This window comes from Leopardus geoffroyi, chromosome A1 (genome assembly GCF_018350155.1).
Source record: "Leopardus geoffroyi isolate Oge1 chromosome A1, O.geoffroyi_Oge1_pat1.0, whole genome shotgun sequence".
NCBI lineage: Eukaryota > Metazoa > Chordata > Mammalia > Carnivora > Felidae > Leopardus > Leopardus geoffroyi.
Window position 1 is genome coordinate 70,363,636 of NC_059326.1, and position 27,354 is coordinate 70,390,989.

A 27,354-nucleotide genomic window follows, 5' to 3' on the forward strand; every position below is an offset into this window, starting at 1 on the left:
TATTTGACAATGAGAAAGAATGAAATCTGGCCTTTTGCAGCAATGTGGATGGAACCGGAGAGTGTTATGCTAAGTGAAATAAGCCATACAGAGAAAGACAGATACCATATGTTTTCACTCTTATGTGGATCCTGAGAAACTTAACAGAAGACCATGGGGGAGGGGAAGGGGGTAAAAAAACTTAGGGAGGGAGGCAAACCATAAGAGACTCTTTTTTTTTTTTTTTTTTTTTTTTTTTTAATTTTTTTTTTCAACGTTTATTTATTTTTGGGACAGAGAGAGACAGAGCATGAACGGGGGAGGGGAAGAGCGAGAGGGAGACACAGAATCAGAAACAGGCTCCAGGCTCTGAGCCATCAGCCCAGAGCCTGACGCGGGGCTCGAACTCCCGGACCGCGAGATCGTGACCTGGCTGAAGTCGGCCGCCCAACCGACTGCGCCACCCAGGCGCCCCCATAAGAGACTCTTAAAAACTGAGAATAAACTGAGGGTTGATGGGGGTGGGAAGGAGGGGAGGGTTGGTGATGGGCACTGAGGAGGGCACCTGTTGGGATGAGCACTGGGTGTTGTATGGAAACCAATTTGACAATAAATTTCATACTAAAAAAAAAAAAAAAAGCAAATATGCTTTTGCCTAACTCTTCCAGGTCTAGAAATCTGTGCTAAGAAGACAATTTGACCAATGTCTAAAGCATATATGCAAGGATGTTTATCACAGCATTTATTGTTGGCACAAAAATAGTGAAACAGTGGGTATAGGTTAAACAAAATGTCACATCCTGCAATGTGAATGTGTGTGTCCTCTCAAAATGCGTATGCAGAGGCCTAATTCCCAATGGGATGGAAGGTGGCAGTGAGGCCTTTGGGATGGGATTATTAGGTCATGAGGGTAGAGCACTCATGAAGCCCCCTTTAACCAGGAAGAGACTATGGTGCTCTTATAAGAGACCCCACAGAGATCCACTGCCCCTCTTCCATATGAGGTTACATCGAGAAGACTGCCCTCAAGGAGCCAGAAAGCGGGCCCTCACCAGATACTGAATCTGCAGGTGCCTGAATCTTGGACTTCTCAACCTCCAAAACTGGGAGACATAAATATTTGTTATTTACAAGACATCCAGTCTATGGCATTTTGTGATGGCAGCCTGAAATGAACTCAGACACATCCATACAATGAAATGCCGCCAATAAGATTGAGACATAAATGTATAGTTATTAACATGTAAAGATATGTGTAATAGACTGTGGAGACTACTTAAAGCTAGTTATAGACTACATAACAAAATAACATGCTTATTATATGTTTGTATTAGCTTGGACTGCCATAACAAAATACCATAGACCAGGTGGCTTACACAACAGAAACTTATTTTCTCACAGTTCTGGAGGCTAAAGTCCTAGGTTAGGGTGCCAGCAAGGTCAGTGCCTGGTAAAGACTCTTGTCTTGCAGCAGACAAGCTGCCTTCCTGCTATGTGCTCACACGGTGAGGGAGTTAGGACCCTCTTACTCTTCCCGTAAGGCCACAGCCCTATCAAATTAAGCCCTCACCTTTATGACTTCATTTAACTTAGTATTTCCTAAAGACCCCCATCTCCAGATTCATCACACTGGGGGTCAGGGCTTTGACATGTGGATTTTGGGAGTCCAACTGAATCCAGAGAAACTCACAACAATTATATTTTTTTATGAACAATGCTGTACTTGGATGAAATTCTGGAAGCTTTTGCCTCAAAATGTTTAAATTGGTGGGTTACGTCTATGTACCGAACACAGCATGCTTGGTTTCTACAATAAATGTTAATTACCTGTTTAAAATTTCATAAATATTAATAAGGTAGTACATCTTAATAAAGCGTTGGGGGAAAGGTACAGTAGTCTTTCAGGCTGGTCTCACTGGCTGTGCTCACAGAAAGCAGCATCAACAGAGCAGGGCAATCTCAAGACACAGGAAATGGATCCAGGAATCAGAGCAGACAGTTCCTTGAAAACACCTCCAATTTACTAATGTGATCTAAATAGGCAACAAAGCCCACAGGGCATCATTAGGAAGGATATTCGAAGTAAAATGGAAAACACAGCCTACCCAAAGCCATACTGCAGCGATCCGACTCAGAACCAAGGCAGTGTTCCAGAAGGCAGCCACGCAGGTTTCTGCTTTCTTACACCTCAAGACAGTTCTCACAGTGCAAGAAAAAAATTATGAGGGAACACCTAAAATAAGCAAGATCCAGCCTGTACTTTCCCCACTGCCTCAAGCTGACAGGTATCAGACCATGTTTCACTTATCACCTGTGGCAGATTCACCAGTTCTCTCCCCTTACCTCTCCCCTCCCCCCCCCCCATCCCCCACCTCCAAACAGACACACAAACATGCACAAGGAGGACTGCAGGCTCTTAGGAGCACATATCACCCTCAACTCCATTGTCTGTGCACAGTACACATGACAAATCAGAGCATTTTCATAGCCAGTAGGCGTTTTCTGTTAGGAAGGACTGGTTAGCCTGGGGAGACCACAGCGGTCTGGTGAAATTCTGTACCATTATAAAGGCTGAGAACATGTTGAAGACATGTAGCAAATCTTATAATAAAAGAACCATGAGAAACTTCACACCTTTAAGGAGGTAAGAAAAAAATTAAATATTAATTTACAATGGGTAAAATTGTCACTTATTATCCAGTCATGTCACAAAAGAAATCGAAGACAGGAAGTTTGTTTTCTCCCCTTGTGGCTTCCAGCAGTTTGCCTTCATGGCCACTCTCTAGGAGGCTGCTGACAGGATCCTAGCTGCTGTCGCAGTTATAACTGAGCGATTTCTTCCACTTCACTAGTAACTGGCAAAAAGAGAGCATGGTACAGAATAATCCCACAGCTCCTCCGTTCTTCCACAGACGTGTTAAGAGAATATTATACTGGGGCGTCTGGGTGGCTCAGTCGGTTAAGCGTCTGACTTAGGCTCAGGTCATGATCTCGCAGTTTGTGGGTTCAAGCCCCGTGTCTGGCTCTGTGCTGACAGCTCTGAGCCTGGAGCCTGTTTCCGATTCTTTGTCTCCTTCTCTCTCTGCCCCTCCCCCACTTGTGCTCTATCTCTATCAAAAATAAATAAATGTAAAAAACAAATTTTTTTAAAGAGAATATTATATTATAATAAGTTATTGAGTAAAACAGGCCAAGTTCTAGCCATAAGGCTGTGCCCATCACAAACCCTCACAGACAGGTGTATTGTGTCACCTCACACTGCCCCTTGTCACAGAAGGGGCCTGCGCTGAGCTAGGCCTTCATGTCCTCGGACAATGCCCTTGTGCCTTCTGTCGGCCTCTCCCTGACGGGGACGTGAGCTTCCTCGTCACTTCTGTACAGCCAGTGCTCAGCATAAAGGAGCATTCAAGGTTGTGTCTGGAATGAGCTGAACTAATCCATTCAATTACTTAGAAAAGGAGGACGTTAGGAAAAATCTATATTCAGGTATAGAGACTGCCCCAACTCAGCCTTGGCCCTCCACTGTGGTAGGATTACTAGTCAAAATTTAAGGGTGGTTCAGTTGAAATTCACTCAGTCCCCAGAGGCCACATGAGCCACTTCCCAGTGTCCTACCCACCATGGGGCTGATTCATGCCATTTAGATATAAAAAGAGCCTTCCTGTACAAGATCACACAGCTGCAGCCTTGCAAAGTTAAAGTCTGCACTAGAGACATCTGATTTTTGCTTCAGAGCCAACTTTAATGATGATAAAAAATGCTTTTTCTTCACCACAAAGTTCTCTATTAGCTTATTACACTCTGCCTGTTGTAAAAGGATTTAAAGTGATTTATATAAATACATATAAAATAAGACAAAAAGTATTTAATAAGCACATGAGAAAGAGCAGAAGGTGATAAAACAGTCATATAGGAAAATAAGGAGCAAAGTTTAAGGGCAAAAAAAAAAATCATTTTGAAAGAGCCTATGTATCGGTCGCAGGTTCGGGACTAAGCTTTCTTTTACCAGGCAACTGAAGAGGTGGCTGAGATTAGTTACATGAATCTTAATGTACATAAAATACGAAGTTCCTCAGGAAGAGCACAACCATTCAGAGTATGGACAGAAGAAATTTACTTCATAATTTACCTCATGAAAAGAATGCTAAAAAATAGAAATCATTATGCTAATAGCTAACAATTAGCACTAACTTATATATAAAAACTGTCCTAAGGGCTCTAGACATACTCACTCATTTAATAATCCCATGAGGTAAGAATTACGATTATCTGCATTTCATTAAATGCAGATTTATTTCATTATTCATTAATAGTGAAAATGAGGAACCGAGCAGTTAAGTAAATTGCCCGAGGTCACCAACTAGCAAATGTGGACTGGGGATTCAGGCCCTGCAGGCTGGCTCCAGAGTTGGCACTCTTCACCACCACACCAGTGCCTCCGCCTCATCCAAAATCAACTGAGCAATGCCCTCAACAAAACCCTTAGAGTAGACATCACTTTCGTAAGGATGTTTCTCATGCTGCCCTTCCGTTCGGCCAAGAGAAAAACACAAAGCTTTGCTCTGTAGCAGCAATTCCACGGAGGCCAGAATGAGGCAATCCATCCATGTGGGTTTCTGACACATGGGCAGATATCTGGAAGATGTAGAGTCTCTCGAAGAATGGGTGGCCTCAAGCCCTTCTGGCTAATCCTCATGAACATTATTACTTCTCCTCCACAAGATCTGGTGCGCAGTGAGCGGCCAGGATGGGGGTTATACGTGAGGAGCAGGTGAAATCCAGCTCTGACCTGCTGACAGTTCAGGCACAGCCACAGGCTAGACAAGTCTCCTGAGCTGAAGGAAGAACAGACACCCTACTAAGGCTGAGAAGCCAACAGGCCCACATCTGCCTGAAGAGCAGGTCCGCCCTGCCCTTGCCCGGAGGAGGCTCAAAGGAACACCATCGGGCAGGGCTCCCCTAAGAAAGGGTTTGGCTGGCTCAAAGCAAAGGAGGAAAAGGCCCTCACATGCCTGTGTCATAGGACAGGTCTCAACAGAGATGGTCTGGGTACTGCCCAAAGACGGTGTCATCAATTGTCAGTCGTGACCACAGCAAACCTATGGAATGTTCGGCTTTGAACCACAGAATTTCTTTATGTGGCTTCAGGACAGGAGGGTTGAAAAGTATCACTCTAGGGCAGATTACTGAAAATGAGCCAGTTATTGTTTGGGGGACACTACAAAAATTTTTGATAAAAGACGTTGGCTTTAGGATAAGTGATCATAACCTGACTTCTCAACAGCTTCTCCAAGCTCAAGTTCAGGACCATTAAAAACATTTCATTAGAATTCACTCATTAACTAAGCACCCAACTACAAATCAGACACTGTTCTTGCTGTTGGGGCAGAACAGCAAATAAAACAGACAAAAATCCCAGCTATCAGAAAGCTTACTCTTTTTTTTTTTTTAATATTTATTTATTTTGGGGAGAGCACAAGTGGGAAAGGGGCAGAGAGAGGGGGACAGAGGATCCAAAGTGGGTCATCGAGCAGAGAGCCCGATGTGAGCTCAAACTCACAAACTGAGAGATCATAACCTGAGGCAAAGTTAGATGCGCAAATGACTGAGCCAGCCAGGTCCCCCCAAAAACTTATTCTTCTTGTAAGTCTGATAAGCAACACTTACTGCTAACTACTCTTACTATACTTGACTAACAGTGTCAGGTGGAGATAAATAATGAAGAGACCATGGCAGAGAATCAGAGGAGGGTGACCTGCAGGGGCTACAAGATTATACTGGTGGCCAAGGAAGCCTCACTTAGAAGGGGAAATCAGAGCGAGCCCTGCAGGAGGCCAGGGATGGACCGGGCAAATGCCTGGCTGGAGAGTTCTAGGAGAGAACAGCAAGGCATCCTGAAAAGCCAGCAGGAAGTGTGGAATGAGGAGAGAGTGAGAAGAAAATGGGGGTCTCCGGGAGCAAGCAGGGGGCAGCAGGTGGGTAGGGGCAGAACCCGAGGCCACAGGAAGGATTCTGGATCTGCCTCTGAGTAGAGGAGTGACCACTGGACCTTCCTTTTCAAAGGAGCACTGTCGGCCGACTGAGGAGAGGCCACGGGGTCAAGGACAGAAGCAGGGAGAGCAGTTTGGAGGGAGAGGGTGCATCTTTCCACCCACAGTACCTCAGCCGCACACACGCACAGCCACGCCTTTCTCGGTCTGCAGGTACAGGCGACCGTGGCAGGCAGGAGCACCTGACCCAACACACAGGAGCAGTGCTTCACAATCCAGCCCCCGAGTGCCGACAGAGCCCCCGGCTGGTTATTACTCCCTTGTGCAACCAAGGAAAAAGGAAAACAAGCAGAGTCTCTTGAAGATGGCTTAACCCAAGACAAGTCAGCGCGACCGAAGGGAGGAGAAGCAGGCGGAATGGGGGAGGTGGGGCCCTTACTGGCCAAGCAGTCCCAGGGCTGTCGGGGTTGGGGATTACAGCTCATGGAGCAGACTCTGTCATGGGCCAGTCCTTCCAATCTCGAATCCCAGTTGTTCTCCAACGCATATTCCAAAATACATTAGGGTTTAAAATATTTAACAGTTAATACATCCACTTCAGTTCCATGCCCACACATAATACTGCCTTCCAAAATGCATATGATGCCCAAATGATGCCCTCCTGCCCTTCCTCCCAAGGGCTTTGAGAGCTAATGTCACATAAGACCCTCTACAAGATGAGAGGCTGGGCGACCTGATCTGATCCCGGGGTGCAAATGGCCTGCTGGCACCCTGTCCTCGCGTCAGATGGCAGCCTAACGACCAGGAACAGCTTTGGGGTTTCCACGCACCTCGCCCTCGCCTTACTGAGTGGCTGCTGGCCAGACACACACACAGAGACTCCCACGTGTGTTATTCTCACTCGTTTCAACAAAAAACTGTGATAAGAACAGAAGGGAAAATGGCAAGGCCTCCTGAGGGTGGAGGAGACCAGCATGCAGCCTCCTCATGAGCCTGGTATTTGTGAGAAGGCCCCAGAGAGGCACACCCATCTGTGACCTGTCACCTCCTCATGCATTGTCCCCGGGAGGAAAGAACACCGAAGTGTCACCTAAGCTTCCTGTTAACTCTCAAGAGCCTTCACCCAAAGACAGTATAAATAATCAGATTTAAAATAATAAAACTGTAAACATTTCTCTCGCACCCATTACAGTTTTCTTTCAAGCTCCCTTTCGATGTCTCCCAGAATGGAAGGACCAACCACAGGCCATTAGTAATAAAATTTCGCCAGGGAAAAGACTAAGATGTAAAGGAACTGAATAATTCACTATCACTGGTAGAGGGTTCAATATACAGTGCCCTAAATACACACTTTGCCACGCATTATTTCTGAGACTACACCGAGAATGTGTAAGCTCATAAAGCTAACTTAGAAAACTAATCTGTAATCAATTACCGTACTCCAGCTTCTCTCTCTGTATGCATTTAAGCTCTGATGAATGCAGGGCATTCTCGCACATACAAACAGGCACCTCATAATTAAACTTAAGGCCACTTAATTACCCATTTACACACCCAGGCTACAGATTCACAAGCACAGTGAAGTAAATAAATACATTTGCTTTATAAGTAAAGACAAGTTTATTCTAACACTACCAAACTCCTTGTTAATTAAGCAAGACAGCATTTACCAGACAGGAGGAGATCAATAATTCTGAGTCTTCTTTTGTCCAATTGTATGCTGTATATTCAAGGGCATTATTCTCTCCTTGCTGTTTGCACATATAAGCACAGTTTCTTTCAAACACGGTGCGGATGCCTTTAAACAGAATTACACTAGTCGTGCAACCCATCCCCAAGGTGTAGATGTTCAGATTTCTAGCAACCTCTACTCCATCTCGACATCATCTTCCTTGGCTCTTCTGAGCAGGCTCCCACTGTACCATCCTCATGACAGGCAGTTGCCGGCACCAGAACAGAAGGGAAGCTCCGAGCTGTTGCACTAGAATCTGCTCCTGCCCAACTGCCTGACAAAAAAAAAAAAAAAAAAAAAAAAAAAACAGGCTCCGAGTGTCAAACAGGAGGGGTGGTGCAAAAACCAGATGACACACCTCGGATGCACCAAAATCTTTAAGGTATCATTTTTTCCAGTAGATTGCTTCCCTGTTAATACCAAAGAACAAATAAGCAGGAGATTTACATGTGGTTACTGGGAAACTGCCGGCTCCTGTGATTTGCTTAGGATTGTTCGGAATCTCAGAACCTGCCCAAAATGAAAAAAATGGTGCCAGACAGCCACCCTGCTGCAGATGCTGCTGGAAGGCACAAAGAATGTTCATCTGCTGCAAGGAATCACTCTCCCAGAATGCTTAGCCCAGCATCTATATTAGCAAACATCTCTTTCCTTGACCTAAATATGCTGTTTGTTTAATCCTGCATCCGTGAGGAACAGAGAAGCAAAAGGAAAAAAAAAAAAAAAAAAAAAAGCCCAAAAATGAGAGAAATCACTAAGATGACTGCTGCTATGGAAACATGTGTAAGCCCACTTCAAACAACCTTTGGATGTGTGGGTAACAGCTTGCTGACAGCAAATCACAAGGGAACACAAAATTGCTGTGTCAATCTTGACTTCTGCCCACTTCCACTCTGCTAGAGAGAGGACTAGCAACTTTGCACTGCTTAATACGATTCTCCCATCTCTGGTACCCAAAGACGCAAATGAGAACGTGCATAAAGTCACCTGATCGGGCTGGACATACACCTTCTGAAGCAGCACTCTAATATGCGACGGTACATACACACGGAAGTCCCACAGTCAACAGAGCTATTATCTGGGGTGCATAAATTAATCCAGGTCCCTGCACTGCAGAATGAACTGGCTAACACTATACTACCTTATGTGTGTCTTCAGCGATGGCGAATAGGGAAACTTGTCACTGATAAAATACTACATTGACCCTTGCATTCCCCTTCCGAAAACTGAAAAGTAAATTATGTAAAAAGACTATGATGAACTCACAGGAAAACCCCTCCCACCTACAATATGTATCTAGAAAAAAGTTACTGCTCTTTTAAGATCTGTTCTGAATTCTTCCTTATTTCACAAGGCAACAGATGGTTTTCATTTTCTATCTACAGATTTCAAAGTTAGAGTGAATTATAATGACTGAGTACCTACTGGTTGGTAACAGAGACCAGTGTAATGTAATAAAAGCAGATCTTTAGAGAATACTATGTGGTCACATAATCTCAAAATTTCTGTTTTTTATGGTTAGTTTACCTATTAGACCTCACAGATAAGCAAAAATCTAGGCTTCTTCCTCCTGCATTTTTATGCAAACTTTCTCGAACAGCCACAGAGATCAAAGGAGTAAAGATACTGGCCACATGAAAAAAAAAAAAAAAAAAAAAAAAAACCACACCAGAGTAACTATACGTGGTCTAGAGCATTCAGCTTCAGAATTGCAATTCTGTTAAAACAGAGCTACAACGTTCAAGATTACACTCAAGTCCTGACATCAGAACAGCCAAGTCTTCATGTGACATCACAATGCTGGCAGATAAATAACATGAAAACTCATCTACACAGAAACTGAATATTGTGGACTATAAACCCTCATCACATGGGTTAAATTACCTATCTTGAGAATTCCAAATGCTCACCATCAATCTTAACTTCTATACTGCAAGGAAAACAATTTAAAAATAATAGTTCACTGAATATAAATAAAGATGATACCTAGAAATTTAAAATTAATTTATTATTGTTACTACCTATTTTAGACATCCTGGGTGCAGAAGCCAGGGAATATTATTTGAGATACAAAAGATTATGCTTGAACTTTACAAAGGATTATAAATGATAACCAAGCAAATTTTAAAGCTGCTGGTATGTTCTATTTGAATTACTTTAAAAACTCCTAAGTTAATATTTAAAACAAGGGGACAGAATGGAACAACTTCCTAACAATCATTCAGAGGAAAAAGAAATATTTCTTAGGGACCAACTAATAGGCATTTAAGCAACTTGTATTAATTTTAAATATTAATCATTTTCCAACCAACAAAATCAGTGGGCAAGAAAAACAACAGAAAATATTTAGAGCAAAGGGTTCGACAAGGCTAAAAATGAGTTTCATGCTGATAGAAGCATGACAAAATGAATCATTCAAATGTGATTTTGGTTTCACTGATTTTTCTGCATCAGAATGATCTTGGATTAGTCTCAAAGGATAATTACCATGAATTCCATCAGAGGACACAGAGATGGTGGCAACCAGTTCAGCCACCTACGGAGTATGCGTTTCAACTTGGAGATCACATTTGCTCTCTCGTCTTTAAATGTGACTTCTAATTTTCACAATTCCCAAGACTGAAAGTCTGCCCCTGACTCCGTCTCGAGTCCCAAGCCCATGTCTTCCTCCCCTGCTGACAATGACACCCGACTCTCCTAGCACTACCTCACCCTCAAATGTTCCAAATCAATCATCTTTTAGTATGACACCCTGGGATGGTATGTCAGCACAATGACAGATTTTTAAGCCATAGGAAGGAATGAAGTAGTGATTTAGGCTACAATATGGATGAGCCTGGAAAATGTTATGCAGAGTGAAAAAAGCTAGTCACAAAAGACCTCCTATCGTAGGCTTCTATTTAAATGAAATGTCTAGAAGAGGCGAATCTGTAGAGAATGAAAGTAGATGAGTGGGTGCCAGGGAATGAGGAGTGATTGCTAATGGGCACAGAACTTCTTTTAGGAGAAAAAAAATGTTCAGATATTGGACAGTGTTTCTAACATATACACTGTCTGCAAATATACTAAAAACCACTGGATTGAACACTTTATACAGGTGAGTTCTATGGTTTGTGAATGTAATAAAGAGCCTGACTCCACTATTGGTCTTTTACTACCGACAGCTTTAAGCCTCCCTGCTCTTTTCCCCCTTCTGTCCCACATCTGGACAAACTTGAAAGGAGGTTCCAGGTGGCTCCTTCCTGTGGTCCCAGCAGGAAATTCAAACCCCTCAGGAACCCTCACCCTGGCCCCACCTGCTAACCGCCACAAAAACCCCAAACCAGGCTCAGGACCTGCTTGGGAGCTGCCCTGCTCTCCTCAGAGAGCTCATTACATGAGTAATAAACCTCTTGACACCCTTCTCCTGAGTGCGGTGTCATTAGTGTCAACATCCAAAGCAAATTTGGGGTGTGAGGGGGCCGGGGGAGGGTCCAGCCTGTTTCTGTGGAATGGCCCCAACAGTGACATATATCTCAATAAAGCTGTTACTAAAAATGGGAGAGGGGAGGGAGATAACATCTATTCTGCCCACCCTGGAAGGGTGTCAAGTTCAAATAAAATAATAGGTGAGAACTCAACCAAGAAATTGCTGTAAACATGTCAGTAACTATTGTTTTATACTGCACAAAAGACTTACTGTGTAGCTCGAAACAGCCACCTTGCTTAATGAATTTACAACTTCGGAATGTTGCTCTGGCCCGAATACAGGGAATACAGGAATACAGAAGCCAGGGACCAGGGAGTGCCTGGGGCTGCCCTCCGCGTGTGCATTTTTTTCCTTCTTTTTTTTTTTAATTTGAGAGAGAGAGAGAGCAAGCGTGCATGGGGGAGAGGGACAGAGGGAGGGAGAGAAAGAGAGAGAGAAAAAGAGAAAGAGATAGAGAATCTGAAGCAGGTTCCACACTCAGTGCAGAGCCCTATGCAGGGCTCGATCCCCTGACTCTGGGATCATGACCTGAGCCATAATCAAGAGTCAGCTGCTCACTAACTGAACTACCCAGGTGCCCCAGGGGGTGCATTTTAACCTAGGAAAGGAGCTCCAGCCTGTACAAACCACCAGGAACCTGAACAAACAGTAAGTTCAGGTAAGACGTGCTGCCCCACTCAACAATCACAGCTAACCTCAGCCATTTGGCCACAGAGACCACAGCAAGCAAGTCTCAAGCTCTGAGCCCCGACCCGAAAGAATATCCATCTAGAACTGCTGTTCCCATGTGCAAGCCTCTCCTTGCCAACAGCCTTTGTGTTTGAAATATGTTCTAAAGGTCGGGTTAGTTTGACAAGTAGATTTACTTCATACTCTCTCAGAAAACTGTGCATAAGGAAGAATTTTAAATAACACCAAAAACATCAGGAACTACAAGCTAGAATTAATATCATATCTCAAACAGATAGAAGTCTTCTACCTCGGTCAGACCTTGGGCCCTACCTTACGAGGAGACCAGGAAGGGAGGGAAATTCTGTCCATTCTGCAGTGGCTAAAATGAAGATCTCATGTAATGATAATACATCACACTCTATCTAACTGCCATTACAGTGGCCAGTCCATAAGAAGAGGTAATCTTCATCCCTGACAGTCCATACTACATTTCTCATTCCAGTGAATTCTGCTGAACAAAGAAACCTTATGTAAGTTGGCCTATTACTCCTTATTCATTTTATATTCAACAGTATAATCAAAGTTAAGTAGTGTGTCTAGCATAGGGCCTAGTATATACCACATGCTCGATAAATGGTGGTCTCCTCCACGTTTGCCCCAGATTAAAGTTTTTTCTTCCCCATTATACAGTGAGATAGTTCTTCTAAAAATACAAGCACTTCTTACACAAAACTCAGGCATATGAGAATTTAAGATCTAATAAATTCAAACTACAAATTCTTTATATCGGTAAAATATGACTCAAAGACAGAAAGGGAGTGTCAGGGAACAAGAAAAGGGAGTTAAGATAGTGAAGAAGGAGTGGAGGTTTTAGCAATGATCATTAGAAAAAGTTTGTTGTTTTTTTAAGTAAGGGAAATCAAGGAAGTTTTATTACATAAGGACCTTTTTAAAAATAAGGAAAAGGTGAACTCTCCGACCATTGTGTATTTCAGGAACATAAACCTCAAAGTTGTGGGAAAGAAGGTAGACTTACAGCATATCTAAATTTATCCATCATTTATCATCCCCACCTCCAAAACACACGGAAGTGCCACTATCAGTCACCGTGGGATGAACAAAGACGGCAGGTGGGCCTCACGGCCAATGGCACAGACAGGAGTTTTAGACCCTCAAAGAGCTCAGTGAAACAAACTAATTTTGGTAAAAATGTATCTCTAAAGTCGTACCCACACAAAATATTTGAACCAAGCCTGCTGCTAACAGTGGTAATTAAATGTTCCCAAAAGTAGACAACACAAAGTTACACATGTGTCTCCATGTTGGCACTAGAATATTAGAGAGACTATTAGGAAGGTGACAGATCCCTGTGGGGTGCTCTGAACATAGAGTGACAAAGTAGGAGTGGATGCAACCAGACTGGCTCTCCAGAACAGAGGGCAGTGGTCCTCCAGAGATGAGCAGACTCTCTCAAAAGAAATTAGAGGGGTGCCTGGGTGGCTCAGTCGGCTGAGCATCCAACTTCAGCTCAGGTCATGACCTCATGGCTCATGAGTTCGAGCCCCACGTCGGGCTCTGTGCTGACAGCTCAGAGCCTGGAGCCTGCTTTGGATTCTGTGTCTCCCTCTCTCTCTGACCCTTCCGCATTCATGCTCTGTCTCTCTCAAAAACATAAACAAACATTTTTTTAAAAAATTAGAGAATCTTCCTTTTCAGTACTGGCAGGAGAGTGAGTTAAACAGATTTTAAAATAAAACAGAACTCCTAAAGGAAGAAAAGGTGGGGTTAAGAAGACCAACTTACTTTGCTAGTAGGAATATAAAATGAATATAAAATAGCCACTGTGAAATAGAGTATGGTGATTCCTCACAAAATTAAATGAAGAATTACCATATGACCTAGCCATTACACTTCTCAGTAAATGTCCAACAGGGTTGAAAGCAGAGCTCTGAGGAGGTATTTGCACACCCATGTCCATAGCGGCATCACTCAAATAATCAAGAGGTGGAAACAACCTAAGTGTCCATCTACAAATGAATAGACAGAATGTGGTATATATATACACAATGGGATATTATTCAGTCTTCAAAAGGAAGGACATTCTGGGGCGCCTGGGTGGCTCCAGTCAAGCGTCCGACTATTGGTTTTCACTCGGGTCATGATCTCATGGTTTCATGGGCTCTGTGCTGGCAGGGTAGAGCCTGCTGGGGATTCTCTCTCTCTCCCTCTCTCTCTGCCCCTCCTCTGCTCACTCTGTCTCTCTCAAAAATAAATTAATTAATTAAAAAGGGGCACCTGGATGGCTCAGTCAGTTAAGCGTCTGACTTCGGCTCAGGTCATGATTTCGCAGTTTGTGGGTTCGAGCCCTGCGTCGGGCTCTGTGCTGACAGCTCAGAGCCTGGAGTCTGCTTTACGTTCTATGTCTCCCTCGCTCTCTGCCCCTCCCCCACTCGCATGCTGTCTCTCTTTCTGTCAAAAATAAATAAACATACATACGTACATACATACATAAATAAAAGTAAGGACATTCTTACACATGCTACAATATGGATGAAACTTAAGGACATTATGCTCAGTGAAATAAGCCAGACACAAAAGAACAAATACCGTACGATGGTGCTTAAATGACACAGCTAGAATAGATACTTTCCTGGAGACAGAAAATGGAATGGTGGTTACCAGGGGCTGGAAAGAAGGAGGAATGAGGACTTCCTGTTTAAAAGGTATAGTTTCAGTATTAGATGACGAAAAAGGTCTGGAGATAGATGGTGGAAATGGATGGTTGAACAACACTGTGCATGTACCTAATGCCACTGAACTGAGTATTTAAAAATCGTTAAAATGGTAAATTTTATTATATATATATATATATATACATATATATATATATTTTACTGTTATAGAAAAAAAAAAACAACCAATGTACTTACTAGACACTGCATTCCTATAACTTCCAGGACCAAGTGAAATGACAGAAAACCAGGAGGGTACCAGTCTCTCCCTATGTCTGACCCTGGCCCTCACAAAAGGCAGAGGAGTCCAAGGAATAGGCTTTATAATATTTATATTCTAATTATTTCCTCATTCCATTTGCTTATGAACCTCTTAGAAAAACCTTCCAGCTATGAACCAGCACAGAAACAAGAGAGCCGAGACTTAAAATCCCGATTCATAGACAACTTCTACATGTTTCACAGAGAACTACGAAATGGAGAACCAACACAGCTGAGGGTTCCGATTTATTTATCCCTCGGCTCAGGTAGCTTCAGGCAAAGTCAAAACTTCAATGACCATTATGGGAGGTTATGAAGCAAAATCATAGTTGGCGAGGGAGCTCAGTTCTTTGAAGAAAAAGCAATAAATCCGTAAGTGTTGATCCTGTCAAATATGAAAAGCTGCCAGAAGAGCTCACCTATTTGCAAAGCTTTCTATCCCCACTGAAACCACAGGGGGGTTGCGGGGGGGAGCCTCCGTAGAGGGGGACCGATGATGGCACAGATCGTAATGAATGCAATAAGCACCAACGTCCAACTGTAAATGAAATACTGACTGAAAAACTAGGAAGCTGAGCAAACTCAAAATGGAATAATGAAATCAGAACTCGCAGTGACCTCCTCCTGGCCTCTACCAGCCTCTTCCAAGGAAATTCTATTTTAGGCAAACATCTGAAAAGATCACTTAGCGGCAAGGTGTACTGAATGTAAACGACAGAAAAGATACACAGCATAGTTTATGTACAAACTTATGTACAAAGGCACTCGGGAAACAGCTTGTGTGCTTCAAATACGGAGTTACGGTTGTGGGAAAGTTGTTCTTATATGCGAAGAGAGAGACTAAAATTCAGAATCTACGCACCTCAACTCCTCGTATCTCACATTTTAGCAGCTGAGTATTTTACATCTTTTGCTGTCATTGTGTCAATATAGAAATACTGCCTCAAACATGATTAAAAACTTCTTGAGGGGTAAACAGGAAAACATAAACAGGCAATCTGAATTTATCATTTTTAGAACTAATATAGTCAGATGTTCAGTTAGATTAATCCAAAGGTAAATAATGAGAAATAAAGATACTGCAATGGTTACCTTCCCAAATTATAGGAGGGAAAATGCAACTTTTCAAAATATTCCTATGGCTTTGAAAAAACAGAGTAAACAGACTCAAAATAAAATACGTACTCCTTTGTCAAGGCTTCTGGTCAAGTCAGAAGGAACTAGACATATGCTATGTCCCTGCTCATAAGGTTCAGGAAGCTCTATTCTCTGAGCCCTTGTGAATTTTTTATTTCTTTTTGCAAAGACACAAAATTCAGGACTTTATATGATTTATATATAGCCTATGGTTGGGCTATACTTAACTGTAACTGTGTTTTAAAAGAATGGTACTTTGGGGGATACCTGGGCGGCTCAGTCAGTTGAGCATCTGACTCCTGATTTTGACTCAGGTCATGATCTCATGGTTCATGAGATAGAGCCCCGTGTCAGGCTCTGCTCTGACACCACAGAGCCTGCTTGGGATTCTCTCTCTTCCTCTCTCTCTGCCCCCCGCCCCCAGTCTCTCTCCTCTCTCTTTAAATAAATAAATAAATAAATAAATACTTAAAAAAAAAAAAAAAAAAAAAGAATGTTACTTCGAATAAACATTTCCTGATGTGTAAGTGAATTTCACTCAGTCAGAGACGTGAGAAACTTTCCGGGAAAACACTCTCCACCTGAGACTTGGACAGATCACAGATACTGCATCCCTCCATGCCAACTAAAAATAGGACCCAAATAAGATATACAATTGAGCAATAAGTAAATGAAAAGTCATCAGAGAAGTATAAATCAAAACCATCATATAGCACTTCGTATCTACTAGGATAGGTAAAAAAGATAATTATAAGTGTTGGTGAGGATATGGACAAATTGGACTCCTCATACACTGTCGGTGGGGATGTAAAATAGGGCAGTTACTTTAGAAAACAATCTGGCAATTCCTCACTCAAATACAGAATTACCATATGAACCAACAATTCTACTCCTAGCTATATACCCAAGAGAGTTGAAATATATGTCCATACAAAAGCTCGTACATGGATGTTCTTAACAGTATCATTCATGATAGCCCCAAAGCAGAAACAACCCAAATGTCATCAACTGATGAATGATATATAAAATGTGGTATATCCATGCAACGGATGGATTGTCCAGTAATAAAAAGGAATGAAGTACTGACACATGCTACAACGTAGATGAACCTTGAAAATATCATGTTAAGTGAAAGAAGCCAGTCACAAAGGATCACATATTATATGATTCTGTTGGTATGAAATGCCCAGAACAGGCAAATCTTCAGAGACAAAAAATAGATCAGTGGTTGCCTTGGGCTAGGGAAACGGGTAAGGTGGAATAGGAGGGTAAGAGCTGAGGGGTACAGGGTTTCATTTGGGGGTAACAGAAGCGTCCTAAAATTATTTATAGTGGTAGATACACAACACTGTGAGTATACTGAAAACCACTGTATTGTACACTTTAAATGGGTGAACTGTATAGTACGTGAATCGTATCTTGATAAAGCTGTTTAAGAAAAACACAGGACCTATCAGGCACACCTATAAAAAGCTGAATTTATCTAGAAAGCACTCTATCCTTAACACTGTTATCTTTCCAGAACATATCACTATCCCCAACACAGTGAATTCCCAAAAGTACAGAAGATAAAGGTAAGATGATTTCTTTAGCAAGCAAGCTATCTATCTGCTTTATATTCACAGTGCACGCAAGGGAAACCTTTTGTCTGCTCTATAATTTTGGCTCGTACATTTTGTTAGGCAAGGTCTGGGTCTGGGTTGAGCCATCTATCCCAATTCACTTATCCCAAAAATAAAGAAATTTAATTTATAGATCTTTTCCCACAATTTTTTCATCTCTGCTTTAACCACAAGGCTCTCAAAATCCAAGGGGAAAAAAACTGCATGGAGAGAAAAAGAGGAAGGAGGAAAAGAGATTATTAACAGGGGATCTGAAATTTTATTCAAATCACAGAATTGGGTCTATTTAGGTCATTCCAGTCACCTGAACTACATAGGAGATTAGCACTTTAAATGTAAATTTTAAGGTAAAATTTAAAGAAAACATTATATAAATAGCGCTTGGCACATCCTTAACAGAGTATGTTACATGGACCTATGCCAGACACTGAGACAGAATTCAGTCACGAGATCTCACCTAACCTTCTAAACAACTCTAAAAGTGAAGTTTTATAGGTGATCTCACTCATGATTGACACCCCTTGACCTTGTTACAAGCAAACAAGATTTCCAGAGAAACCCATCTTCATAGGACCACTAAAGGACTGCAACCAACACCCACATCAAGTGGGGTGAGATGACTGACAAACCACAGGGGGTTGGAGATAAGTAACCCACAAGTTCAAATGCATCCTTAGACCAACAGCTTTCAAAGTACTGTCACCATGAATTATATCAAGAAGTGACTTGTAGGGGGCACCTGGGTGGCTCAGTCAGTTAAGCATCCAACTTTGGCTCAGGTCATGATCTCGCGGCTCGTGGGTTCAAGCCCCGAGTCGGACTCTGTGCTGACAGTTCGGAGACTGGAGCCTGCTTCAAATTCTGTCTCTGTCTCTCTCTCCCTTCCCCTCCCCTGCTTGCACACTGTCTCTCCCTCTCTCTCTCTCTCAAATATAAACATTAAAAAAAATTTTTAAGTGAATTGTAAATGATACAGTAAATGTGTATAAGAACATTCCCCCCCCCCAAAATGTACCCATAGAACATATATTACACTATATTATTTTCTTTTTTTTTAATGTTTCTTTATTTGGGAGGGAAGGGGCAGCGAGAAAGGGAAACAAAGGTTCTCAAGCAGGCTCCATGCTGACAGCAGAGAGCCCAATTTGGGGCTCGAACTCACAAACCGTGAAATCATGACCTGAGCCAAAGTCGGACGCTTAACCTACTGAGCCAACCAGGTACCCCTACACTTTATTATGTTCTATTCCAGACTCTCTAATCTATTCTAGCTCACTAGAGGGAAGAAAAGAAATGAGAGAGGGAGGAAATCGGTCATAGCCCACTCAACTGTTTTCAGGACCAGTATGGCCCCTGGCCTGCAGTTTGAAAACACCACACATATCAGTTATTACATAGGGTCTGTCGGCTCTTGGAAGTCCCCAGTCTCACCACATGCTCTCATTACCTACAAGCGGCTGGCCCAGGAGAAGAATGAAGAGGGAACTTGTAAAACAACACTCTGAAGGGATGGTGTTCATTGCATATACTCTCCATCAGCTGTCTCTCCCCAAGTCAGAAGACACTGGCCCAGGAATCGAGGGGTTGAAGTAGAAGTGACCCCTCTCTAGTAGCCCAAGAACACACTCCATCCCTGCTAGTATAGACATCCTGGTTTTAAAGGGAAGAATGTTCTCATTAAAGCGAGACCACAGTGTACAATGAATCAGGTCTGACTGCCATCTGGCCTTTTGGAGGCTCCTCAAGCCACTAAACCAAGAGGCAAAAGATGATGAGATGCTACCCACTGGGGCAAGAGAAAACTGGGCGGCTGTTCCAAAGGGCAGTTCTTCAGGGCATCTCTTAGCATTTCTATCTCTAAGTCCACGCCCCTGAAAAACCACAGCAACCAACAGAAAGGTGGGGCCACTGATGATTCAGGCACGCAGGTGAAGAATTCTAATCAGTTGAGGTCCTGGCTGGGGGCAAAGGAAATATGGAATGAGTAATAGGAGAATAAAGATCTAAATATCAACTACTGCCAAATAGCCATTTAGGGAAGCAAACACCGCAACAGCATTGCCTATTTCCCACTTGCTTGCTGCTTGAGGGTGGGCGTAGGTACCGATTTCTTCTCCTTCCTCTCATACTATTTTATATAAACACTGTGACTGAAACTTGACTCTACAATTTAAACTTTGGGTGGCACATATTCCTATGAGATTGCAACTGAATTTTAAGGGCTAATGAAAAAACTCCAGAAATGGATAATGTGACTTTCTCCCAAAGACAGATACGATGACTAATGAAATGTTGTGACTTCTTGTTTTGAGGAGCTAGTGAAAGCATCTTCCTCTGAGTTAAGGGTATCTGTGTTCTGTTAGGCTGAAACATAGTTGTTCTTGTTGTGAGGAAGCTCATACACGCACAGGGGGTGGGTGTGCATACTGAGTGCTCAAAGGGGTGGGCTGTGCCAGTTATTAAGCTATTGTCTCCCAGCCCCAGCCCCAGCCTTCCATACTCAACTCTGTGATGCTGGCTCCGAACACCACGTTCCGCTTTACCAGTTGGCTCCTTGTTGGGCTCACCACCAGGAGGCACCAGAGAGAGACGCAAAGCTGCGGGAGGAAAGGGAGCATGCTCCTTGGTGCCTGCTTCCTGCGGGCTTTGATTGCTCCTGTCACCCTGCAACACTCCTTCACCTGGCAGCAGCGGGTCCTTCCTGTGAAGTGCCTGAATCAGGTCTGCCATTTTCCCAGCACTTACAGACCCATCCTCATCACACCCCCACAGAAACCATCACCAGCTGCCCAGCACCCTCCAGGTCTTGGTTTCAGCTCGGTGGGCAGCCCCTCCAAGCTTCTAAGATTTAGTATCACAATCTCCTTCCTTGTCTGCCCAAGCCCAGCGGATGGCTGCTTCCTGCGGCCACTACCTCTATGACATGTTAACATTTTCTTTTTACGTTTTCAATACCTACTCAACAACTTTATACCGAGTAACAATTCTTTATATTTAACTCTCTCAGTTAAAATAACTGGTGTGATTTGTGTTTCCTGGCTGGACCCTAACTATTATACTATACTAGGGTCTAAACAGTTGTGGGGTTTTTTTAGTTTATTTATTTATTTTGAGAGAGAGAAAGCACAAGTGGGGGAGGGGCAGAGAGAGAGGAGGAAAGAGAATCCCAAGCAGACTCCGCCCTGTCAGCACAGAGCCCGATGCAGGGCTCAAAGTCATGAACTGTGAGATCATGATCTGAGCCGAAGTTCTACACTCAATGGACTAGGGCACCCTGGGGTCTAAACAGTTTTAAGGGACTAGATCACCAAAGGATGAAAACGGTCAATAAGTGCAGAAAAAGATGCTCAACATCCTTAGGGAGCAAATTAAAACTACAGTGACATCCCACTACACATCTAATAGGATGGCTAAAATTTTAGCAGACTAGCCATACGGAGTGTCGGCAAGGATGTGGAATAACTGGAACCCTAATAATGTGGGAAACCATTTAACAGTGCCTAAAACTGTCAGAGAGTTACCATCTGACCTAGCGGCTCCACTCCTAGGTATTCCCCCAAGAAAAATGAAAGCACATGTTCACACTGGGATGCATGTTCACAGCAACATTATTCGTGATAACCAAAAAGGGGGCAATAACCCAAATGTCTGTCAACTGGTGACTGGATACACAAAATGTGTTTTGTTGGGAATGGAATACTATTTGGCAATAAAAAGGAATGACGTACTGACACATAGCTACCGCATGGATGAACCCCAGAAATATCAAGCTAAGTAAAAGGAGCCAGACAGAAAGGCATATATTGTCTGATTCTATTTGTAACTTTAGAAAATGTGAATCTATAGAGACAGAAAGCAGATTAGTGGTTGCCTGGAGCTGGGGATGGGAACTGAAAATGGTCACGAGATTTCTTTTGGGGGTGACAGAAATGTTCTACAATTAGATCATGGTGATGATTGCACAAATCTGCAAACTTACTAAAACTTGTTGAATTGAACTTCATGGCATATAAATTATACCTCAACGAAGCTGTGAAACAAAAGACTAGGGAAAATATTTGAAGAAAATATGACCCTAGAAAATCTAGTGTTGGAGACAAATGAAATAAATCATGATAAGAAACCACAATGCCCTGATAAGTAAAATGAAACATTTGTGTCTAGACATACATATAATTGCATGTGATAAATACAGCATGCCTACGGACCAAACCATTTCAGCAAACAGAATGATCTTTCTTCCAAATGCTTAAGAATAGATCTGGTTGTGCAGCATTAAAGACATGCCCAGCTTGAGTTAAAAGATGGTTCGTTCAAAACTGAACATGTGGGGTACCATAAGCAGTCACATCTCGCTAATGTCATTAAAGAGGAAGATACTATTTTGAAGGTGAGAAAATTCTCTCATGTGAAGGGGCGGGCTTTTTTATTTATTTTGTTTGTTTTAAGGAATGCCTCTTAACAATGACAGTGACATTGCTAAGGAAGACAGGCTGATGATGCCTCATTTACAAAATAGCAAAGACCGGGGCGCCTGGGTGGCGCAGTCGGTTAAGCATCCGACTTCAGCCAGGTCACGATCTCGCGGTCCGTGAGTTCGAGCCCCGCGTCAGGCTCTGGGCTGATGGCTCAGAGCCTGGAGCCTGTTTCCGATTCTGTGTCTCCCTCTCTCTCTGCCCCTCCCCCGTTCATGCTCTGTCTCTCTCTGTCCCAAAAATAAATAAACATTGAAAAAAAAAATTAAAAAAAAAAATAGCAAAGACCAACTGACCATAGGCAACCAATACAAAATAAGTACATCACTGAAATTGTGCTTGAAATCAGAGAGCATTATAATGTAAAAGTAAGGGATTTCTAAAGATAGAAATAGCTAGAATGGCTAGACTAGCCATTCAGACAGGCAAATAATTTTTCTTAAAACGAATGGCTTAAATTTTGAGCTTATTTGTTGGTTCCTGGATGGTGTCTGTCTATGCTTGATACAAAGAACTATTCTTTAGCCCAATGTTCAGGGCATTCATATTTGAAGAAGACTCTTCCCCCAAAATGCATGTAGAATATCTCAAAAAGGAATATAATGATAACATACACTTTATAATAAATACCTTGTTTTTCAAAATTAGTGTTTTAAAAAGTATTTAAAAAGTATTTAACTTTTTAAAAATAATATTTGGTATATTTATTAGTTTTTAATAAAAATTTTTTCTGCCATAGAATCCCAATTTGTAACATTGTGCTTAAGGAAAATAAAAGAGAAATTTAACAGACATTGCTTCAAATGTTACATAGGAACTAATTAACCTATAAGACATGGGTCACCTGTATGACTCTCCCATTATAGATGATAAGATCAAGGCTCAGAGAAGTAAACTAATTTGACCAAAGTCACACAGCTGGCATACAGAATATAAACCAAGGCTCTCTGGCTCCTAAGTCTCTACTGTTAGGATGTCCTTGGAACCACAGTAGAGGGGACGGCCATCTTGCCAGCGCAACCCAATGAAAAGCCCCTAGTAGGGTGCCAGACGAATTGAAGGTCAACCAATCACCGAGCGACAGCACGACCTGATGCAAAAAAGGCCCACCGGACCTAAACCCGGAACAGCTGCAGCTTAAAAACCCCACCCCACCACACCCGGGGGCGACTTCCCTGACTCCTCTCTCACTCTCTCTCTCTCCCTGAGTCACGAACCTCGCCGGAGACCTTAGTTCCCAAACAAAGCCTTTGACTGCTAAAATTTTTTAGCCTCTGACTCCTATCTTTACCCTGCCTTACCCCTGACCCTAACACCTACTGTTTCCAGCATGTCACAAATCCCACTAAAAATAATGTTGATTATGGGGTGCCTGGGTGGCTCAGTCAGTTAAGCATCCTACTCTTGATCTCAGCTCAGGTCTTGATCTCAGGATCATGAGTTCAAGACCCACATTGGACTCTATGCCCCCAATTTTTTTAAATAATAATAATGTTATTTACATAGAGAAATAAAAAATTTTTATAGTATTTATGAACATAATATATATTTTTTCATATTCATATTCATGTTTATTATGAACATGATATATATTATACCTGAAAGAACACATGAGGTTCCAGTGCTTTATTCAGTTACATTAGTTCCTTAAAATAGATCTGGTCCTCTATTTGGGAAGGGGAAGGGCTGGCGTTAGGTCCTTTTCATCAACTGAAAGGAGAGGTATATACTCAGAGCCAAAGAACATCCAAAAAGATGCTCAGTAAGTGGCAAGGTATCATTTTAATTACCTCAGGACCCCACCAAAACTTCTAAAATAGCAAAGGTGATTCATGCACAGCCAATGGAAAGTCTCTATTTGAAGGCCTGCTTCATGATCTACTTGCAACATAAATCCCTCACTTGTATGAAAGGTAAGGAATCATTCCTTCTGTTCCTGATGAGAACAACAAAGAATTCAAGAGCTGATGTCACAGCTACCTGCTTAGGACACACCCCAATGGGTGGGAGATATCAGAATGCTCCAACTTCCACAAGGCAACAAACTCTGGGAAGACATGCTTGTTAACTTCATAATAGCCAATAGCTTGATCACATCTATTATGTGACCAAAGAAATGTCTTGATGATTCAGTATTTGCTGGGAAAAACTCATGATGCATTTCCTTCTTTTAACCCATCAGAGTCACCAAGGAAGGTCACTGGCTAGAGGTCACCAGGAGATCATGGTACATCCTTATGCTAAGTGGCCTCAGTCCAAGGAAGTTTCTCAGTTTATAGTTCCCAACCACTAAATGGGAAGATGGCCATATAATCTGTTATCAGTGCCAATGAAGATACAATGAGGATGACACACTAATGTTAAAACTGATTCCAAAATCCATCCAACTATACAAACCCCTGAAACTCCTCGAGAGGATGGCGGCCATGTCCTTTTTATCAACCAAAAGGGGAGGAAGTATAAAAATTTATTAATTTATGTGCTATAAATTAAAGTGAGCTTGGTATTTTGTTGCTTCTCCATTGAGGATACCAAACCTGTATAATTTTAAAGGAATTCTGAAGAGTCTGCTTCAAAATATCACAAACTTTTTTGTACTTGGCAACCAACAAGAATGTCAACTTATGTGAAAGTCTTTATTCAGCAGATGTGTGTCTAATTAAACATTAACAGGGGGAGCCTGGGTGACTCAGTCAGTAACCATCCGACTTCGGCTCAGGTCATGATCTCCGGGTTCGTGAGTTCAAGCCCCACATCAGGCTCTTGTGCTGACAGCTCGGAGCCTGGAGCCTGCTTCAGATTCTGTGTCTCCCTCTTTCTCTGCCCCTTCCCTGCATGCTCTCTCTCTCTCTCTCCCTCTCTCTCAAAAATAAATAAATGTTAAAAAAAATTTTTTAATTAACAGAAATTATTAAGTGAAATTACATATTCCCATAGAAAGTTCAAAGCTGCCTAAAAGTGAAAGTTTTCATTTTACTCCATTAAAAATTAATAACAGATTCCAGTAGTCTAAGATATTATTGGCTTTTAGGAACAAATGTGTCAATAGCTGTTAAAGAATAGTTCCTTGCTAGGGGCACCTGGGTGGCTCAGTCTGTTAAGTGTCTGACTCTTGATCTCAGCTCAGATCTGGATCTTAGGGTCCTGAGTTCAAGTCCCACATTGGGCTCCATGCTAGGCATAGAACCTACTTAAAAAAAAGGGGGGGGGGGGTGTAGTTCCTTGCTATAAAAGCTAAAAATTTTAGGACATGTGATGTTTTAATATATCTGAGCACAGATAACAGATTGAAATAGATATATGTCTGCCTTTCTATCCATCAGGTAAGAACTAAAGACCAGGAAACATTTTGATGATACTTTTTTATTTCTTATAGATAGATCATTATTTTTAAGTTTTATTTACTTATTTTGAGAGACAGCACAAATGGGGGGCACCGGGACACAGAGAAGGAGAGACAGAATCCCAAGCAGGCTCTGCACCATCAGCACAGAGCCCAGTGAGGGCCTCAAACTCCCAAACCCTGAGATCATGACTGGAGCCGAGATCAAGAGTCAGACGCTTAACTGACTGAGCCACCCAGGCGCTCCTATAGGAAGATCATTTAATTCAGCCAGGCCCAGTAGTAGAGAAGGCAAAGACAAATATTCCATCTTGGCTCTACACAGAAAATCTGAATATGGAAAGCAGACTAGATGACCAGATCCGGGCTGCTCTGGAAGGGATACAGGACCAATACATAAAAAGTCTCTAATCACCAGTGTTGCCCTAAGACAGAATAGGCTATTTGGGAGAAAATGAAACTCCAGCCCCTGGATGTACTCACACAGGAGTGGGAATGCCAGTGAGTAACAGAAGCATTGCAATGGTGACTGCACAAAAATGGCATCAGAGGGCACTTTGGGTCCTGCAATTTGATGGGTTCTCCACTTTATGGACCTTGGCTGTAACTGCAAGTTCAGTCAGGCAAAATGAGAGCTAGTGTGTCTTTGGTCACATGGGTGGCCTAAAGGGATGGCACAGAGGACACAATATCCCCAATGTATAAGGTACATTTCATATATCATTGCCTAGTACAACAATGTTACAAGTGAAGGCGCAGAGGCTCAGAGACAATTAACGATGACCAAAGTCACAAAGTACTGGATATCTAGTCCCTCATCCTCAGACTTCCAGATTAGACCTCTTTCTACTCTACCACGATGCTTCCCTGTCAGGCCTCCAAAGAACCGCATACATTCCTGACACACAGAAGTACTAAGCAAAAGAAACATTTACACTTACACAGAAAAAAAAAAAAAAAATCCACAGATCAAAATGCTTGGCCAGCTTCAGGGGTCTACAATATCGCTCCAGTGTGAAGACCAGATCTTTTTTTCCAACTTCAAGTCATGAAATATATTCAAACCATGTGCTCCATCTAGTGGATTAATGGAAGATCCTCAGGATGAAGGAAATGCACATTTTTAATACTGTTCAATTCACACAACCCTGAAGTATTTGTTTGCAGGAGTCAAGGCTGAACTCATTCCAGCTGGTTAAAACTACACTTCAAATTTGCTTCCTCCCCCCACTTGCTCAGTTTTCCCCAACATAAGTCAGTGAGGTGGGTCATGTCACTGGTAATCAAGGTAAAAGCTCTCCGTGGGCGCACCCCCAGCAGGTGTAACTCATACCTGACTCTGAAGCTCACAGACGTTCCATAGCCTCTTCATATTACTGCAGTGACTGACTACTCATCATCTTAAGCTCAAGAGCAGACATTCCTCTCAGAGAAAAGAACAAAATGTGGTAGGAAAAATCCAGGCTTAGAGGTCAGCCAACATCCCTGGTCCTGCCAAGTTTCTGAATGTTGCAACCTTAAGTAAGTCATCTAACCTCTGCCTCGATTCCTCATCTGTAAAATATGGACAATAACGTATCCCTAAGGATACGTTAGGGACCTTATCTTCGGCTCCAAACTTCTATTTTAAAGAGGTAATAAAATGGCTAGCATGGTTGCTAGAAAATATGGAGACACATCATAATAATAAGGAATAGTCAAGAAACTGTATGACTAGGAGATAGGTCATACCTGTAGATGCCAGGAGTTGAGTTATCACAAGAACGTAGGTCCTTGTAAACCATTATTAATGTGTTTAGATTTCATCCAGCATGAATGGGGGGCCACCAGATTATCTTTCCTTGACCCACATCTATCACTTCCCTACACTGCCCCAAAACTTGAAGTCAACCCATTCCCTAAAGAATGAAGTAGAATGTTCTTTTTTAAAATTGTTTAATGT

General features: G+C 42.4%; 1 protein-coding gene across 17 annotated transcripts in view; it reads right to left on the bottom strand.

The window, feature by feature from the left end:
* Positions 1-27,354, bottom strand: part of DOCK9 (dedicator of cytokinesis 9) — a 291,057-nt gene that overhangs the window by 215,111 nt on the left and 48,592 nt on the right. For 7 of the 17 annotated variants that reach the window (XM_045444839.1, XM_045444756.1, XM_045444723.1 and 4 more), the window contains exon 1: positions 7,640-7,965. The exons of 5 other annotated variants lie outside the window; for them this stretch is intronic. In XM_045444839.1, coding sequence (XP_045300795.1) covers positions 7,640-7,801 — 162 coding nt within the window. In that variant the 5' untranslated portion in view covers positions 7,802-7,965. Of the gene's footprint in view, positions 1-7,639; positions 7,967-27,354 lie in introns of those variants that run through there. 5 more of the 17 variants (XM_045444875.1, XM_045444856.1, XM_045444818.1 and 2 more) reach the window with 2 other exon arrangements.